Source organism: Megalobrama amblycephala, linkage group LG7 (assembly GCF_018812025.1).
Source record: "Megalobrama amblycephala isolate DHTTF-2021 linkage group LG7, ASM1881202v1, whole genome shotgun sequence".
NCBI lineage: Eukaryota > Metazoa > Chordata > Actinopteri > Cypriniformes > Xenocyprididae > Megalobrama > Megalobrama amblycephala.
The window spans coordinates 27,245,676-27,264,711 of NC_063050.1; the positions used below are offsets into that span (position 1 = coordinate 27,245,676).

Genomic DNA, 19,036 nt, shown 5'->3' on the forward strand with positions numbered 1-19,036 from the left:
GGTTTCCAACGCTGAACATTAGCCATTAAAATTCCATGTGTAAACTTTAGAGATGCAACACAATGCAACCTCATCCAATGATACAGTAGCATATAAGACTCCTACGGTACTATAACGAGGAGGAAACATCATGCAACAGACACATATATTAGTACAATTAAAGTATGACACCTGATTTTTGAGAGTTACTACATTTATTATGAGCGCTGCCACATTTAACCTGACATTAATGTGTTCATAAGTAAACAGATGAAGTCCTCTAGCAATCCACACTGCCAGTCCAGCTCATGGTCCCCAACACCTCCTCACAGGACACATTTAAATGGTAATGTGCTGTATAATAGCAAAAACAAACCTGAAAATCCACTACAAGGTCCATATTAGAAGTTTGTTTATTTAAAAATGTTGCAGGATCATCTCAAACTGAATGTAAACCAGCACAATCTATTTTATGGGCAATACTTTACAAGAAGGTTCCATTTGTTAGCATTAGTTAACTACACAAACATGAACTAACCATGAAAAATACTTAATGCATAATGCTAAATACTAAAAGCATGATGTTAATTTCAACATTAATACATTATTAAAATCAAAAGTTGTGTCTGTCATATTATTTAATGGACCTGAGCTACCATGAACTGACAATAAATGGTATTATTAACAACTAATGTTAACAAATATTGATAAATGCTGTAAGAAATTGCTCATTGTTAATGCATTTACATATGTTAACTAATGCCTTATTGTAAAGTGTTAGCCAATTGGGTTCCATTTGTTAACATAAGTTTAATTAACTAACAGTTTAAAATACTTCTAAAGCATTTATTAATTTTAGTTCATGTTCATTTCATCATTTTCTAATACATTATTAAAATCAAAATTTGTACCTGGTAATTAATGGACTTGAGCTGACATGAAACTGTTGTATAACTATAACAAATATTACTAAAAACCATAACAAATGTATTGCTCATTGTTAGTTAATGTTAGATAATCTAACATTAACTAACAATGAGCAATACATTTGTTACGGTTTTTAGTTATAGTTATACATATAGTTATAACTAATGGGACCTTATTGTAAAATGTTTTCTGCTGTTTTGGGAAAGCTATCAAGGTGGGTAATTAGCAATAGATTGTTAATTGTTACCAAGCTCAGCCTCTTTATTGTCATATCAGACAAAAGTGGCATTGTTCTTGATGTGGTTATTCTTCTTTCTTGAAGTTTTCACTGAAGGTTTATTTGCTGTTTTTGTGGATGGATCAGTACGCTTTTTCACCGGCAGCAGTTCGCCTTGGTCTGAGGTCTGGTAGACTCCTGTTCTCATTCTTCCTTTGCAGGTTTTCAGATCGCCAACCACTCTCTCCAAGCCTCCATTCTGACCACCAAGGTCATCGCACATGATCCCATCCACATCAAGAGCACCTCGCACACGGAGAGGAGACCGCTTACCTCCCCCTCTGACCCGGTCCCTGGGTGGGGGAGGGGGAGGAGCAGGAGGTGGGGGAGGTGGAGGTGGAGGCGCAGGAGGTGGGGCAGAGGGCGCCCTCCTGTGGGAATATTTGGAAACACTGGTCCTTTCTCTCTGACGTCTTTCATTTTTCACTAAGGAATGACAGTCAAAAGGGGAGAGGAGCACATATTAAGATTGTTAATAGATGGTTGTTGTAGGAATGTTAATAAACAGTAGTGCATGAAAATATATAAGAAAAAGCAATGGCATATTCTATAGACTTGACTTAAAGGGATAGTTCAGCGACAATTCTGTCCTCATTTACTCACCCTCAAGTTGTTCCAAACCTGTATGATTTTTTTTTTCTTCTGTTGAACACAAAAGAACAGTTGAACAGTTGATGGACCCCACTGACTTCCATAGTATGAAAAAAAAAAAAAAAAAAATACTATGGAAGTCAATGGGGTCCATCAACTGTATGGTTACAGACATTCTTCAAAATATCTTCTTTTGTGTTCAACAGAAGAAAGAAACTCATTATTATAAATTATTTATCAATGCATATCATTATTTTTTTTTTTATTATTCATATGCCCTTGTAATCTCTAATCAAAATAACTTCCCCTCCCTCTTACAGCGACATCTCTTCTCTTCTCTAATGACGTTTACTGGAGCGAGGGCGGGGCCACCTGTCAATCACATGAGATCACAGCAATAGCAAACCACAACCATCCAACAATCCAATCAATTCCCCATGGACAAAATCAAGTCCCGCCCTACATTTATTTTCCTTGTTCAAGAAGCTGTTTATGTATAGTGTGTGGGAAAGGAGGAAAATATCACGCATACATGACAATAATAATTGCTCAAATACATGAATTTAGCAGATGTCACTCCCGGAAATTTTGCAGCCTCTATGTCGCCACTGGTCAAGTGTGAAAAACAAAAGTTTTATTCAAATTCTGAATTGATAATATAGGCCTAGCTCCTAGAAAGCACACAAAGAGCAGTCCCTTTATAATCACTAAAAAGCTATCACTCATCACCAAGTTCCATTATAATCAATGAAGCTGTCTACACTGTACATTGAATCTCTTGTTTACATTGTGTCTACACTTTGTTAATAAGAGGATTTGTAAGCGTGCAGAACTCAGCACTGAACTTAAGCACCCCATTGCATTCAAGAAATCAACGGACATGTCAGTGATTGGCTACATTGTTCAACGCTGCAAAAACTAATTGAAATGGAAACTTTTGAACACAGATACAGATGGGATTGTTTGCCACATTGCTAATATTATGGATAAAAATGATCATAGATCAGCAGTTATGGGTGGCTTTTCTTTCTGAAAGCAATCAGAAGCAGCAACAGGCAGTGGTTTGACTGAGACAATTCCATGCTAGTCACAAGTCTGCCTTGTCCAGCACACGCTCCACCTATGATTTAATCTGTTTATTGTTCTTATTCTGTTAATTGTGTATTTTATTTATGAATGGATTTTGTTGTTTTCATGAAACTGTTGGCTGACAATTACGGAAGAGGATTAGGGTCAAGCAATAATAAAAAAAATAAAACCATCTCGAGATTAAAGTTGTTAAATTTAGAGAAAACGTTAAATTTCAAGAAAAAAGTCGAGATAAAATGTTGAGAATAAACTCGTTAAATTACGAGAAAAAACTCGTTAAATTTCGAGAAAAAAGTCGAGATAAAATGTTGAGAATAAACTCGTTAAATTACGAGAAAAAAAACAAGATAAAATGTTGAGAATAAAGTCATTAAATTACAAGAAAAAAGTCGTTAAATTACGAATTTGTTCTCATAATTTAACAACTTTTTTCTCGTAATTTAATGAGTTTATTCTCAACATTTTATCTCAACTTTTTTCTCGAAATTTAACTACTTTTTTTCTCATAATTTAACGAATTTGTTCTCATAATCTAACGAGTTTTTTCTCGTAATTTAATGACTTTATTCTCAACATTTTATTTCGACTTTTTCTCGAAATTTAACAACTTTAATCTCGAGATGGTTTTATTTTTTTATTATTGCTTGGCCCTAATCCTCTTCCGTAGACAATAAATCACATTTTAGTAATCTTAAATTATTTTTATCCCATGATTTATAAAAGTAGGTCCACCCTATTTCACCGGGGTCCACTCACTTTAAAATGTCTGGCCTTGACCCTCTTTCACACACCTCCCACAAAACAGACATAGGCTGGGATTACTGAAAAGTGGGTCTTATTCTGTTGTCATCCTTTACTCCAACACATCTGTCACTGCACTTGTGCCATGATTACTAAAGCTGCAATCTTGATTTAGATGATTTTGTCTTACAAAATGAAGAATGAGCCATGTCTTCTGCTGACAAATCGAGCTGCTGAGCTACTACACGGGTACAGGCCCAGGTAGAGAGGAAGTTGTTGAATAAAGTTGTTATTTTTGTTTTGTTTTTGCGCACACAAAGTATTCTTGTCACTTCATAACATTAAAGTTGAACCACTGTAGTCACTTTGACTATTTTAACAATGTCTTTAGTACTTTTCTGGACCTTGAATGTGGTAATTTAGTTGCTTTCTATGGAAAATTTAAAAAAAAAAACTCAGATTTTATCAAAAATATCTTAATTTGTGTTCTGAAGATGAACAAAGGTCTTACAGCTGTGGAACAACATGAGGGTGAGTAATTAATGACAGAAATTTCATTTTTGGGTGAACTAACCCTTGAAGCACCAAGTTCAAATCAATAAGGATAACAAAGGTTAACTTCTCTAGTCCATTTGGTTCTCATAGGTTTGTAATGCAGTATATAATACAAAAAGAGTTTTTGCCGGAGTTATTTTTATTTATATTTATATTGTGCCTCGTGAAGACCTTTCTGGTCAAAACGTTGCGCTTGGTTGCAGTAAAATTTTCTAGAGCTTTAAATGACATCTACCTTTTTGATTTTATATGGACAAACATTTATTTTGTCCATCTAAATACACTCATGCAGAAAAACAGGCTTGGTTTGGATCTAAACAACCTTGTTTTGTAGAGGTCAGTGCAGCTGGTAGCCCTTATGAGACATAAGGACAAACTTAATTGTTCATCATGTTCTGTTGATTGTCCTAACTGCCATTTTAGAGGTACTCATCTTTTATGGTGCCTACTGACCTAATGCATAAACATTACTACTAGAAGCGCACTAGCCAGATGGGATTTAATCTTTGTCAGCTGAAGATCCGGATGAAATATACCAAGCATATTCTCCCACCATTCCTGATTTCTAAAACGCACTAACAACATGCGGCGTGGTCTTGCGGTTATCAGAGCAGACACGAAAGATGCTGCTCTCCGTATGTTTTTCTGTTGTCTAAACTTGTAAAAGTGTCTCTTGTTAAAGTGTCTAAACCCTTAAAAAACAGTAAGCTTGTTTTTGTTCAGCAAAATAGATACAAAACACTAACATATGCATAGCTCACCAGGTTGCTTAGCGACATGCAATTGAGTTAGACTAGAAGAAAACGCAGCACGAGATGAGTGGCTATGACTTAGCTTGATTTTAAGCTGTTAATGTCCACTAAGAAGACTCCTTCAGACCAAATGCAAACTCATTAAACATGCTCAACACTATCCTTACAAGTGTGTCCAAAGGATATCATTAGTCTCTCTGGACTTTTACCAGATTGTGAGTGACAATCATATAGATAAAGGAAGATAAGGTAAATTAGAAAAGCTATCATTGTCAATTCACACTGCTAAGTGTTAAAGATAAGCGTTACAGAAAAAAGTGTGGCTGGTGAAGACAGAACTGAGTTCGGTTGTGCAGTGTGGACATCATGGTGTGCTGAATTTGAGCTACCTTGTATTATTGAGTGATTAGAGTTACACACTGCCCCCTTGTGGCACTAAGTAAAACTACTTGCTTCAACAGAAGCGATTTCTGTTTCCAAACGCTGTGGCCTATTTGGTCTTCCTCCTTATAAGCATTAAGATCATATTTTCAAGGAAGTGAAAAAAGTTCTTCATATTACAATAACACTGATCAATCATTTGCACTTATATTCAAACTAACTAATCCAAGTCTAAACTCTGTCTAAAAAACTGTCGTACTATTTAGCACATTACTGTCATGCTTTTTACAGCCAGTAATTCAATAATAATTTATCTGCCTCAGCCACTAGATGGAGCACCATCTCTTTTTCAGCATCTCACTCATGTTCTTTACTCAAGTTGCCCTTCCAGTTTTGATGCGAGTGCTGAATTGTTGGTAACTTGTGTCTTGGCCTGTTTTTTGCAATTTACAAAGATTGTAAAGCATTTGCTCATCACCACGAGTTCGAAAGGACGCTGTGATAGTGAGTATTACTGGGAAATAATAGAAAGTGTTTGCGTCAGCAGTGACTTCGAGAGGATTCTTTTTCTGACTCTTCATGCGAAAACAAAGTCTTCCTGTTATTGAAGTTCAAACAGATGTTTAAAACTTGTCGGGTGCAAAAGTCTTACCGCAAACACTTGAACATGACCTGTGGATTTATTGGTAGAGATTAGTATCCAGATGGGGTTCTTTGGTCAACAAAAATAGCACATGTTTCCTTTCAGTTAAAATTGAAGTAAAACTAACCACGTTCAAGCTGAGTTTTGTTTCAAATATCAATTTCAGGAAGTTACAAAAGATGGTATAATCTGTTTAATTTATTTAAAACATCCCCAAAAATGTGCTAGAATTTGTTTTCGAAGTGTAGTCAGTCTTCCTAATAATCATAACATTGGACTTTACCTTAATTTCTCATTTTGAACTTGCATTGGTAAATCAGTGTTGGTAGGTTACTAAAATAAGTAGCGACACTTTAAAATTTTTCAGAAACATGACAGAAGTTCAGTTAGTATTATAAATAATGTAGCTTTTCCAGTAACAAGCTTAAAGGGTTACTTCACCCAAATATGAAATTTCTGTCATTAATTACTCATCCTCGTGTCGTTCCAAAGACCTTATTTCATCTTCGGAACACAAATTAAGATTTTTTTTACGGTTTTTATTTTTATTTTTTATCCCCTATTGAAAGCAACATAATTAGCATAATTCAAGGTTCAGAAAAGTAGTAAAGACATCGTTAAAATAGTCAACGTGACTACAGTGGTTCAACCTTAATGTTATGAAGCAACAAGAACACTTTTTGTGCGCAAAAACAAAAATAACGACTTTATTTAATTTCTGCTCTACCCTGTCAGTCTCATACGCAGTTGACGCAGTAAACACAGTTCAGTGCTTCTGTGTTTATGTCCAAACGCCGGCACTAAATTTCATTTTTGTGTGATGCCAATGCTACATCTTTGCTACATCACACTTGGCAAGTTTGGTTCAATTATAAGGGTGTTTTCACACTTGGTTTGATTATCCTATATGAATCCAAATTCGATTGCTTTACCTTCACCTACTGGATTGTGTTCACATTATATTATTGATCCGAAACACGTTGTGTTTGCGTCATCAAAGCAGCAGCATGTTGCGTGATAACGACAACGCAGGAGGTGGCAAAATTCATTACATTGCTCACCTCATTTTTTTATATTTTGTTTTTTGGACCTTTAGTTTCATTTCCAAAGCTTCAGCACATAACGGCACTTGCATCTAAAGACTGTGGAAGTCTCATTTCAGAGCTCAAAAACGTCTGCAACATTTAATTGGAAGCTTAGTTGGTTAAAAAAATAATAGACTAAAAATAACCACCCTGCATGGTTGTAAAATAACCAACCTGCATGGTTTCACAACCCATGGTTGTGAAAGCACCTTGAAACCAACTGTGGTGCGATTGCTCTGTTAGTGCAGTTCATTTGAATAAGCGTGAACGCTAACATTCAAACCCCTCTGATTTTGAGCAAAAATATTTGACTTAAATCTGCTTAAATTATACATTATGTCATTGAATAGTTATCCTATATTTTTAACAATAAAAAATATTGCCCCACTGACTGTAGTTTAACTAGCCTACAAATAACCCTATTACATAATTTCAAAATGCTGGGATATTGGAAGCATGATGGAATATATTGTGGTTTTATAAATTGGAGGACATGTTCTGACAATGAATGTCTTACTCATAATTAGTTTAAAACACCTTTTTTTCCCCACATAGGCCTATATCATGAAACACATGTTTTATTGGTCTATTAGTAGCTCCTTTTATTTTCAGGCTGTCTGGCCAAACATGAGTCATCAGGACCTGTGAATACATCTTCAGAAAAAAGTGTTCCATCTCTCAGAACATGTCTATTTCGTCACTTAATCACAACACTTGATTCAAGTCCAGACTCCAGAGGTGAGAATTTGCCTAACAAACCAGTCTTTCTTTAGTACTTCTCATAGCAGAGCAAACAGTCCTTGCTGACATTAATGCAGTAAAACAAAGAAGAGAGTACAAAGCAGTTCTAAAACGTAAAGACATTTAAATATATATATATATATATATAAAAAGAGAGCACCAGGAGGAGGAATCGAGCAACAATTTGGCTTCGCGGTCGAATTACGACAGCATTATGATTTTTGTCTATAGAGGGTTTCCCTTCTTTTGGAGCGTGAAAAAGTACCAAGGGAGACAATGCAGAATTAGGACACTTCCTCTGGTGGAGGATGAGAGAGGGAGCACTGAAGGGAAACAGAGGCTGGTTTTGTCTGAGCCCAGTACCGGCATCCAAACAACACAAAGCCTGCCTAACCAGCCATTCACTTTAACTAGGCCTCTGTGCATAGCTAATGCACTGAGAACGGCCTCACTCAAACAGCACAAAATAGATGTTGGGGGAAGTGGGGTGAGGGGAATGTGAAGGAGTTATTAAAGAACGCTTCTGAGAGCAGAGAGTTTCATCATGTGATCAGTTGTGCCGTTCATGCTTTATGTCTACATTGTGTGCAGAGCTCTTAATTGGTGTATTCTTCATTCAACAACAGGAAAAGGAAATGATAATCTTATCTGAGAATTATTTGGACTTGGATGTGGTACTGTTTTCACTCATATAATACTAAACACAAATTAACTTTTTTTTTTTTAATGCTTTTGAACAGTGTTTCCCAACCCTGTTCCTGGAGGCACACCAACACTGCACATTTTGCATGTCTCCTTTGTCTGACACACCCATTTCAGGTCTAGGAGTCTCTACTGATGAGCTGATGACTTGAATCAGGTGTGTTTGATTAGAGAGACATGCAAAATATGCAGTGTTGGTGTGCCTCCAGGAACAGGGTTGGGAAACACTGCATTTGAAAGAAGCTCACCGAGGCTGCATTTATTTGATCAAAAATAAAGTAAAAACAGTAATATTTTGAAATATTATTACAATTTAAAACAGATATTCTATTGTAATACATTTTAAAATCTATTTTTTTCCCCTGAAATGGCAAAGCTGAATTTTCAGCATCATTACTCCAGTCTTTAGTGTCACATGATCCTTCAAAAATCACTCTGATTTAGTGCTCAAGAAACATTTCTTATTATTATCAAACAATAATATTGTATTATAATGCTTAAAATCTTTGTGGAAACCGTGATACAAAAAAAAAAGGCATTTGAAATAGGGCTGGGCGATATATCGCATGCGATTGTCACGCGCATTTCGTCAGTAAAGCCGGTTCCCTGATTGCCGATAAATCGCCATCACCTGCTTTCAGATGGAGCGGCATTTAATAGACAGAGCCGTAGATCACTGATAAGCCACGCAATATCGCATTCATATCGCAGATGAATCGCCTTCGGTAATGAACGCGATATTGCGTGGCTTATCAGTGATCTACGGCTCTGTCTATTAAATGCCGCTCCATCTGTAAGCAGGTGATGGCGATTTAGCGGTAATCAGGGAACCGGCTTTACTGACGAAATGCGCGTGACAATCGCATGCGATATATCGCCTAGCCCTAATTTGAAAAGAATAAAATTGTAACAGTCTTTACTTTTTGTTTTGATCAATTTAATGTGCCTTTGCAGAAAAATAAAAATCTTACTGACCACAAAATTGAACTATTAGAGTAATTGGTTTGACAGCTCTTGATTTCAAAGAGCTCTGTCAGGATGACTTTTTCAAGGGAAAGTGTTAAACTTGGTTTCCTTGGGGAAGTCCTGGAGATTTAGCCTCCCCAAATCAGTTCTCCGTGTTCTTGAGGTGTGATTTTGTATAACACCACCAACACATGCCAGAAAGTATTATGCACTAATCCATACTTCAGTCTGTTTCACCAAAGTGTGTATGTGACATCATGATGGCCCTAAGTCCAGAAACATACTCTACGGAGTACTCAAACATCAGTGCTTTGCTGTCAAATTGCAATTGCAGAGTTCTCTTTACTGTACATACATCAGTACATTAAAGTACATTTTTGTGGCATAAAAAACGTTTATGGAGTATGATCAAACTTGCTCAGTAAGATTGCCCTCAAACGAATGCTCCGCCATGACAGTAAAAAAAACAACAACAATGAATAATATCCAACTTAGATGAAAGCACGTGTGTTTACGTACTTAGAGTATGTTTCGGGCCTAAGAGATTGTAAAAATGTAAAAAGTTACTGAAAAGAGATTGGAACAAGAAATAAACAACGAGAGGAAGGGAGAGAGATCTCACCCCTAACATTTATTTAAATCTATTTACAAGTTTGCAGAATTATCAGTCCGAGCAAAGATATTGGGTGTCTACAAAAAAGACTGCTACAGATAACTGAAAATGATTTCAGTGTCAGAATGAACAGAATGGAGGGCAATTCAACAATGTTGGCAACTCAACATAGCAATAAATCACACAGCTATAACAGAAACTATGTACACATTTAGTATTTTGTCATTCAGGAAGATATACTTAAGTTTCATCTGGGATAAATTAATCCTTTTTTAGGATTATATTATACGATTAAATACATAACATATGATACCGTAGCTTAAAAAAACATGGAAGTAATGTTGATAAAAAGGAAGTGATCTGCGTAGCTACACATTGTTGAATTGCATTTTTCTAAGAATAAGATGAAATAAAGAAAACAAAAATAAGCTCTGAGGTCTCCATTTAAGATTGAAATATAGAAATGTGAGGTCATGAGGAGTTACTGAAGACTCTTTGTCAATATTTAGGTTTCATGGACAGGTTCATGGAAGGCACGCTACTGGTCACCACAGAGAGGTAAGGCGAGGCCTCTGTCATACTAAAATTGATTGTGCTTGTTTATGTTTTTTTAACCATTTGTGTATTCACATCATTTGAACAACTTTTTGAACAACAGATAAATATATTCATGCGTAAACGAGGGTGCTTGACACCTCAAACACTCCACGTCCGGTATGTAGTTTATATTTAGTGTCGTAGAAGAATTATCACATGTTTAGTTCAGTCAGTTGTTGCTCCTGTTAAGGCCTTCATGTGATCAGCCACAGGGCAGAGATATGCAGAAGACGAGCAAAATCGCTTCAGTTCACTACTGACCTCAAATAAGTCCGACTGGCTACAATAATTATATTGTTTCACTCAGAGGAAAAAAAAGCCATGGAAGTTAATGATTGTCAAGATTGTGTGTGGCTAGTTGTTTTAAAATACTTTCAGGGAAGGAAATAAACCATCGAATGCATTGTAGGTAGAAGTCTCTTTTTCGATTCTTCGTTAAAGTGCTTAAAGGGTGTCAAATGTACATGGGAAGGAGGTGGTTTTGCCAGGGTTTGGCACAGGGCTTACGATGAAAAGCACAGCAAATCCACAGCACTCAGAAATCACACACATCTTCAGGAGGGACCAGAAAGAGGTGAGGATAACACATGCGAGCGTAGTTTTTTCACACAGGAGAGGTACCTGATCGAGCCCAGCTTTCCTGGTAAGTGCCCTCCCTCAGAAGGTACGATCGTTCTGGGGAAGAAGGGAGAGGATAGGGGGACTGGTGAAGGAGAGAGCTGTTAGGGCTTGTGATGTCGCCTTCGGCGACAAATGTCAGGTCCGTGCCGCTCTCCTCTTCCTCCAGTGCCTGGACCCCTCCGTCGCTCCTCCAGTCTTTGATCCCGGACGAACCCCCTTTTTGCGAGTGCGGAATCGGGGATAGTGAGGAACTGAATGGTGGTGGATTTCGGTCTGTGGCGTTTCTGAGAGCACTATTGGGAGGCATTAGGGCTCGTCTAGGTGCTTTGCCCTCCACCGTTGAATCTAAGCTTTGCGATTGGTGGCTGGCGCTGAGGGCGGAGCCATTTCCTTGGATCGGGGCCGGTTCTTGTGGGAGACGGGGGTGGAGCTGAGGTTGTTGGCGTCTGCTTCCGTGTCGAGGCGCAAGAAGTCAGGCAGGACAAGGTCGGATTTGTTCAGCAAGCCCCGCTGGTCGTCAGCTCTGTTGCTCTGTGCTTTGGATATGAGCTCGAAGAATTCTGGTTGGACAACACACACAATTTTAAACCATTTTATTTGTTGAAATGTGACAAGTGACACATCTGACATTAAAGCAAGCGTGAGATAGAAAGCATTCTCGCAAGAACCTTGGCAACAGATCAACTGCAGCTGCCAGTTCAAAGTGTGCTTGTGTTAGCATTAGCTACATCAGCCAGTGTTGCTACAGAGACTTTGTTAGAATAAGATGTAGCCAGGATCAACATCAGCGCTTAACTAGGTCAAAGAAAGAGAGATTATTCAAGAAAGTGAAAGGGGAATAGTTTTTTACCTTCAGCTTCATCTATATTAAGCTTTTTCTGTTTTCGCTTTTCCACTTGGGCCCTGGTTTTCACAGCCGAAGCCTTTCCTGCCGCTTTGTCCTCCCCCTGGGTAGCGACAATGAGAATGGGGCACATTAAGGGTGCGTGGATGAGAACCGCCTCTTCTACAAGGCTTTCTCTGGGGAGCAGGGCTAAAACTACAGGGGCATCGTAGGGGCACTGGGAGGGACTCTAGTAACTATCACTAAAGCGAGTGTACATACTCACTCTACTTATGCAAGCATACTAACGTCAATCTCCATACAGCACAGCATCTCACTGCAGAAAAACCACCACCAGCACAGCATGCCACCACAACAGCCAACATTGGTGAACATCCACGCTTCACTTTCTCTTGTCTTTCCACCATTTTTCTCAACATATCACACAGCTATCAGTAACTATAAAGACTAGAGAGTCTGTACAAGGGAGGAGCCCTTGAACCAAGGAACTCTTGTCAGACAGAGGCTGCTATCCCCTTTGCAAAGGTGTGGTGTGTTGAAGGAAAGGAAGTGGTAAGAGGTGGGTTGCTGTGATTCGAGAAGATGGGTTAGATCATCCAAAGGCCCAGAAATGCACAGATACACACAGCCTTCAGACCAGAGGAAAGAATAGGGGAGCCAGCCATGCACAGACTCCCCACACACAGGCCAAAAAAACACAAAGAAAGAGAGAGGAGGAGATGAAAGTGTATAATCTCGAAGATTGAGGTCTTACTGTGGCAGACTGGCTTCGCGTAGACAGAGGTGGGGCGTGACTTTTAGATGAGACCAGCTTTTGTTTGTCTGTTTAGAGAGGGAAAGCGTTAACTCATTCTGTTCATGTTAATAGCAAGCAAACTATGTTAAAGACAACATGGTAAAGTATTGACAACCCATTTCACTTTCTTTTTTTTATTTGGGGTCCATTATATTGTTTTACAGAGGGTTAAATCAAAGAATCAAACTGGATAGTGGGAATGATGTTTATCCTATATGTGTGTGCATCTTGCCTTTTCCTGCAACGTGGTCTCCTACTTCCAGAACCACCCTTAGTCCATCTAGATTAGATATAGGAAGCCCAAGATCCAGTGGCTCTTTTTCTCCACTCTGCCCAAACAAGAACAATTAATATCCATTTAATTAAATCACAAAACACATTTCATATGTTATGATGCAGCAGTCCAATTTCCTAACCAGTGAGCATCTTGTGTAAATTATAAAAAAAAAAGTTACTTTGATAAGAAGGGTTCTCCCAGGAACATAAATATAAATTGTTTTATGCACAATATTGATACATGCCCACATAATAAAGAAGGATACATCTATCAAACTATATTTTCCTCATATAAACAATAAGCAAATGTTTAACTCACTATCCTGGCCACCAGGTCTCCTAAGTTCAGTCCATATTTGGCCACCACCGGTCTCAGCACTTCTGTAACCGGCTTAGTGGGTTTTGCTTTCAGCCCAACAGAACGATTTATTGGCACCAGATCCAGTCTGTGAGGGAGAGATGGAGAAGTTAAGGAAAATAAACTTTAATAAACTAAATCCTGATGACTTTTTGATAATGAATGACTTCAGTTAGGTTTGAAATGTAAAAAAAGAAAATTAAAAGAGGCCTGATGAATACATAGAGACATAAATTATAGATAAAGGGATGAACGAATTGATAGACCGAGATAAAAACAGATAAACAGGTGTGTACCGGAATAGCGTACGTTTCTCCAGCCGCAGATCTCTGGAGCACAGTGTCATGCAGTCCTGGTCCAACACTAAAGGCTTTACAAGGACAATACATGCTATTATAGTCTTTTACAGCATTGCAGTATCAAATGATGCAGATGCACACACATGCACACACCCACACACACATAAATGCAGCACAAAAACACACATACTGAAACCACCTTGTAACCTTTGAAGGTAGACAAGACAACTGAAAGGTAAAAAAACTGAAGGTACCTTAATTATTGATCATTATAGAATAGTTTTACCACAAAACAATTAGCACCCTCTGATGTTGATCTAAACTAGAGTTTGATAAGCATGTTACCTTTTCTCCTCCCACTAGGAACAGATCCACAGCAGCCAGATTAATATTAAGCTTCTCGCACAAGCCTGAGAGCACCTCTCTGATGGAGACACCAGGCCTGATGGGTACTGAGCAGCATGAGCCATCCGGAAGGTTAATGTTACAGTGACGCACCGCACGCTCGGACAACGACATGGAGTTACGCGACACCTCGCCCTGTCAGACAGAGGAACAATGCAAATAAATGAAATAAACACACAAAAAATTTAATTCCGTTATATTAAATTGGAGGTCATTTTCATAATTGGAGGTTACATTATTGAAATAAATAAATATAAAAGAAAACTACATAATATAACTATTTTTATACTAACAATAACATCATATTTATCATTATTATTAATTAATTGGGTTGTTTTAATATACAATAAATGATATTTGGTCATTTTAACAAAATACTAATAATCATAGGCAGACCAACATCAGCTTGAGTCAGATGCATTTGACCCACCTCGTTTTTTCCAGAACCAGATGTGGCAAGTTCCAAACTCGCACCAGACGACAAAGAGCCCTGTGATTCTCTCCGTCCGTTACTACCTGTAAAGCCTGTGGTGAAAGACAAAAAACATTCATAACTGGCAAACTGGCAAGTTTATGAGCATCCTAAGTGTACTGTAAATGTAATAAATTAAGAAAAGTAATTTAAAACAATTGTCACTGATGGCCTCCACTCACTGTAGTCTCCAAGGTCCTTCTTCTTAGATCCCTTTCCAAAACTTCTATTTCTGGACCAGGAGAAGAAAATGCTCTTCTTTTTATCGCTATGTTCATCTCTGCTGTCTTCATTCAGTGACCTTCCTGATTTACTTTTCTTGTCATCCTGCACCTTCAAAAAATGGTAAATTATTTTCCATACTCAAAAATAAAGGCGGTACACAAAATTCCAAGATGTAGATAATAATAATTTAAAAAAAACTCTGTGGTGGTATATAAACTACTGAAGGTTTAACTAAACCTTCCACTGAGAGATAATTGGGAATATTGTTATTTGATGTGCTTCACAAATTGTTTGATTATGTGATTATGTTCAAAGGAAGCCACTGTGTCAACTGCAAACAGATCATCATCATTCTAATGAAGGGCGTAAGACATAAAATAAACACTGTGTGAGTGTGTGTGTGTGTGTGTGTGTGTGTGTGTGTGTTACCTTTTTAGGTGTAGAGAGGTTAGAGCGGTCAGAGCTTGTGCTATGTTTAGAAGTGGGGCTACTGGGGACCTGATAGGGGTCTGGAAGAGGACGCCCCTCCACCTCTGCAAGCATACATTCTTGATACAGGTAGGATTTCAGGAAGCGTGTGTAACTGTCAAACTTCATCAGGTTGAAGATCTATTGAGGGAAGAAAGAAGAGTGGCACTGTAAAATCAGCATACTGGATATCTTTACTGGTTCAACATAGCCAAATTTTTAATGTTTGTCAACTAGCATAGTTTTTGTAGTCTTGCTGGTTAAGCTGCTTAAGCAAATTGGTGGGGGCACCAGCATCTCATGCTGGGACCAACATCCTTAAAAACAAATACTAATGACCAGCAATGTGGGTCTTCACAGCTGGGATGACATACACTTCCATTCAAAAGATCGAGGTCAGTAGTTTTTTTTTTTTAAAAGAAATTAATACTTTTATTTAGCAAAAATGCATTAAATTGATCAAAAGTTACATTAAAAACTTACAACAGTGTAAAAAAGATTTTGATTTCAAATAAATGCTGTTCTTTTAAATTATTCATTAAAGAATCCTAAAAAAAAAAAAAGGTTTCCACAACAATATTAAGCAGCACAACTTCACCATTGATAATAAATAGTAATAAATGGAACTTAAGCACCAAATCAACACTAGAGTAATGACTGCTAAAAGTTCAGCTTTGAAATTTATTAAAATAGAAAACAGTAATAATATTGCACAATATTACTGTTATACTGTATTGGTGAGCATAAGAGACTTTTTAAAAAAATCTTACTGGACAAGATACTGAACGGCTACAGTATATGACATTGTAAAAGGTGGCCAATATAATGTTTTTTTAACAAAGATCTTGGATAAAGAGGCGACAGCCAGACAGGAGCCTCTAAATGCTGCTACGTGACTCTTTGCCTTAAAACACACTTCATAAGAACACATTCAGCACAAAGGTTGCCCGTAGGTTTGCTCATGGTTATCATGGGGTTCAAGTGTACAGGATGCTACATTCATGTACTTATGACATCACAGTGCCGAAAATACTTTATTATTAGACATCTTGCCAACAGCCCTCAAAGACGGGGTTGAGATGGTAAAGCCTTACAGACATGCAGTGGAGGGTACACAGTAATTTAAAAATAGCAATTGTTGGATCCTTCTGGGAATTTTTTTATGATGTCATGAAAAACATGAAATCTTTTGATTATTCTACATTAATTGTTCTGAGAAAGATATCAAGTAGAAACGCATTAAAAAGACAGGTTAAGGCATGTGAAGAGATTTTCCACAATTTCATAATCTTCAGGATGGGCCTGACACCCACACAGTCTGACATAAACTTTATGAGGTGGATGGGGAAATTTTAAGCTCTGTTAATACTTTTCTAATGTTTTTAATTCAGAAATACAGTGTTATACCCTATACGGGCTTTCAGTAAACATCCTAATTCGAACACTTCCTGTCTCACCTGTAGCTGTTGTTCTTTAAACATGTCTGGCCTTGGTGCGTTGAGTATGTCGTCAGCAAGCTGAGCCTGACTATCAATGTTGACGGGTGTGGTGGCCTTACTCGACAGGAAGCTGTTGTAGATCTCTCTAGCCCTCTGGGACAGCTGGAGGCCAAAAGTTATGACAAGGTCACAAACAAACGGGAAATAAAAACACATTTATTTCATCCTCTCCAAAATAAGGGTGTATTTAGTATCCTAAACAAACTGCTATGGACAAAAAAATATCTAAAAAACAGCATTCAAAAATTAATTGCAGCACGTTTTGTGATCAAGTATCTAAAAAAATTATTTAAATTCAACTGTTAAAAATGAGGACTTTATACCTGTTTCTTGTCTGTTTCAGGTACATGGCTGAAATATTCACACGCTTGCCAAAATAAAATATTCTCCTCGCTGAATTCTTTCTTCAGAAACTCCTGCAGGATGAAGAGAAAAAGAAATAAGATTAAGTAATTCATCTGCAAAACATACACAACATTTTTTGTGTAAAAAAAAAACCTTTCATCTACATAAAACTGTCTTGCTATCTACTCACTGGCTAAACTAAATTCTCTAGGCATTTCTTGTTTTAAAGACAAGCAAAATCCTTTCCAAACATTTCTTTGTGGTTTTGTTTCTAATGCAAATTTGCTGAGAAAGCCTTTATAACTTATGCCAGTTTTGATAAGAAAGTATCTGAGGACAGTTTCAATTAAAATGCATAAAGCGTGACTTGTATTCTCAGCCAATATTGCTAGAGGATTCTTTAACACAGTGCAGCTGCTTTGCAAAAGGATGACTTAGACTGATCCGACGTACTGAGAAATATCGGACACCAACAGGATCCTGTAGCAGGCGCTCGAAGCAGACAGCCCATGATGCAACGCGCCGCTCAGTGTGCCGTCTATGGCATTGCACGCTAGGTAGGCTGGCATTGCTGTTCAGACTGTTATCACTGCCGCAGCCTTTCAGGTCCACACTGTTCAGCTCTAGGCACAAACAATGAGATAACAATGTTACTATTATTCATTCCAAACACAGAGGCACAATTGTGTTTGTTAAAGAAGTAGTTTATATTAACATGAAGCTTTTTCTTCATTCTATTTCACATTTTGCACTCACACATAAAACTCCCCAAAAACATCAACTACTTCAAATAAGGCTGAATTATGCAATTATGACTCCCTGAATAAGAGTCAGGATGTTCTAAATTAAGACCACACTCTTAAAATAGACCCACGTTTAAAAATGAACAACGGAAATGTTGAGATATTAAATTATACTCAAATTAATTGACAAATTCAAGATGTTTCACCACTTATCGAAGTGCCTTCATCAGTGATTTCTTAACCTGATTTCTTAAAATCACCTGACACTTCTGCTGCTGCTACTGTTAGATGCTCTCTTTTTAGTTTCTGGGCAATCCTGATGTGGTCGGTGAGCTCTCGTAATCAAATACTATCGATTAAAGTTACAAAGCACACGTTTTTAAAGGCACAGCTCACTAAAAATTCCTTATTTACTTGCCCACATGTTGTTCCAAACTGTTTTATCTGTAGAACTCCATGAAAAAAATCAAACAGTTCATAGTGAACAGGAGCTGTCAAGCTGCATAAAGAACAAAAAGTAACATAAAAGTCATCCATGTGACTATATTCCATGTCACTAGGAAACCGTTGTGTGCAAAAGGATGAGGAATAATGACTTGAGTGCACTATTCTTTAAATAAACCTCAAAAACACTGAAAGGAATATAGTCAACAAAAAACAGTCATACTGTAAAGGCTAAGCAAGACAAAAACAGCTTTAGCCAAGCTGGATATAAAAACTACACTAAAAAAAAAAAAACAAGCACTCAGAGGAAATCTGAAGGTTAATTTTCAGATGGACCCCCTCTGAAAGACCCTCAGCAGATCATGGGTTTCTATCAGCACAACCTCTTACCTGGGTAAAGCTGGTACGAGCCTGAGTGATGCCACTTCACCAGGTATTTCATGCCAATTGGACGCCAGGCTTTGACATCCATCACCCCACTACACACACACACTGCCACGGAGCAGAGGGTGAACAGCCATCAAACTGTCCATTGAGCTAACATATACGCTGGCAGCTAACATTATAAGCAACTAGGAACTATATAAACAACAGAGACACAG

At 37.7% G+C, this 19,036-nt stretch overlaps 1 protein-coding gene and 1 long non-coding RNA gene across 2 annotated transcripts in view; one reads left to right on the forward strand and one right to left on the reverse strand.

Moving 5' to 3' along the window:
- The first annotated feature begins 4,208 nt into the window (after positions 1-4,208).
- On the forward strand, positions 4,209-15,496 carry LOC125272162. Its single transcript, XR_007185783.1, has 4 exons — positions 4,209-5,796; positions 7,633-7,758; positions 10,552-10,600; positions 15,373-15,496. It is a non-coding gene; the product is annotated as an uncharacterized LOC125272162 (long non-coding RNA).
- The window catches only part of rgs12b (regulator of G protein signaling 12b), a 50,840-nt gene continuing 41,823 nt past the window's right edge, over positions 10,020-19,036 (reverse strand). The window contains 14 exon segments of the mRNA XM_048196799.1: positions 10,020-11,650; positions 11,653-11,820; positions 12,111-12,207; positions 12,859-12,926; positions 13,133-13,229; positions 13,496-13,622; positions 13,831-13,904; positions 14,179-14,373; positions 14,669-14,763; positions 14,893-15,043; positions 15,365-15,544; positions 16,861-17,004; positions 17,226-17,318; positions 17,701-17,870. Coding sequence (XP_048052756.1) covers positions 11,244-11,650; positions 11,653-11,820; positions 12,111-12,207; positions 12,859-12,926; positions 13,133-13,229; positions 13,496-13,622; positions 13,831-13,904; positions 14,179-14,373; positions 14,669-14,763; positions 14,893-15,043; positions 15,365-15,544; positions 16,861-17,004; positions 17,226-17,318; positions 17,701-17,870 — 2,066 coding nt within the window. The 3' untranslated portion in view covers positions 10,020-11,243.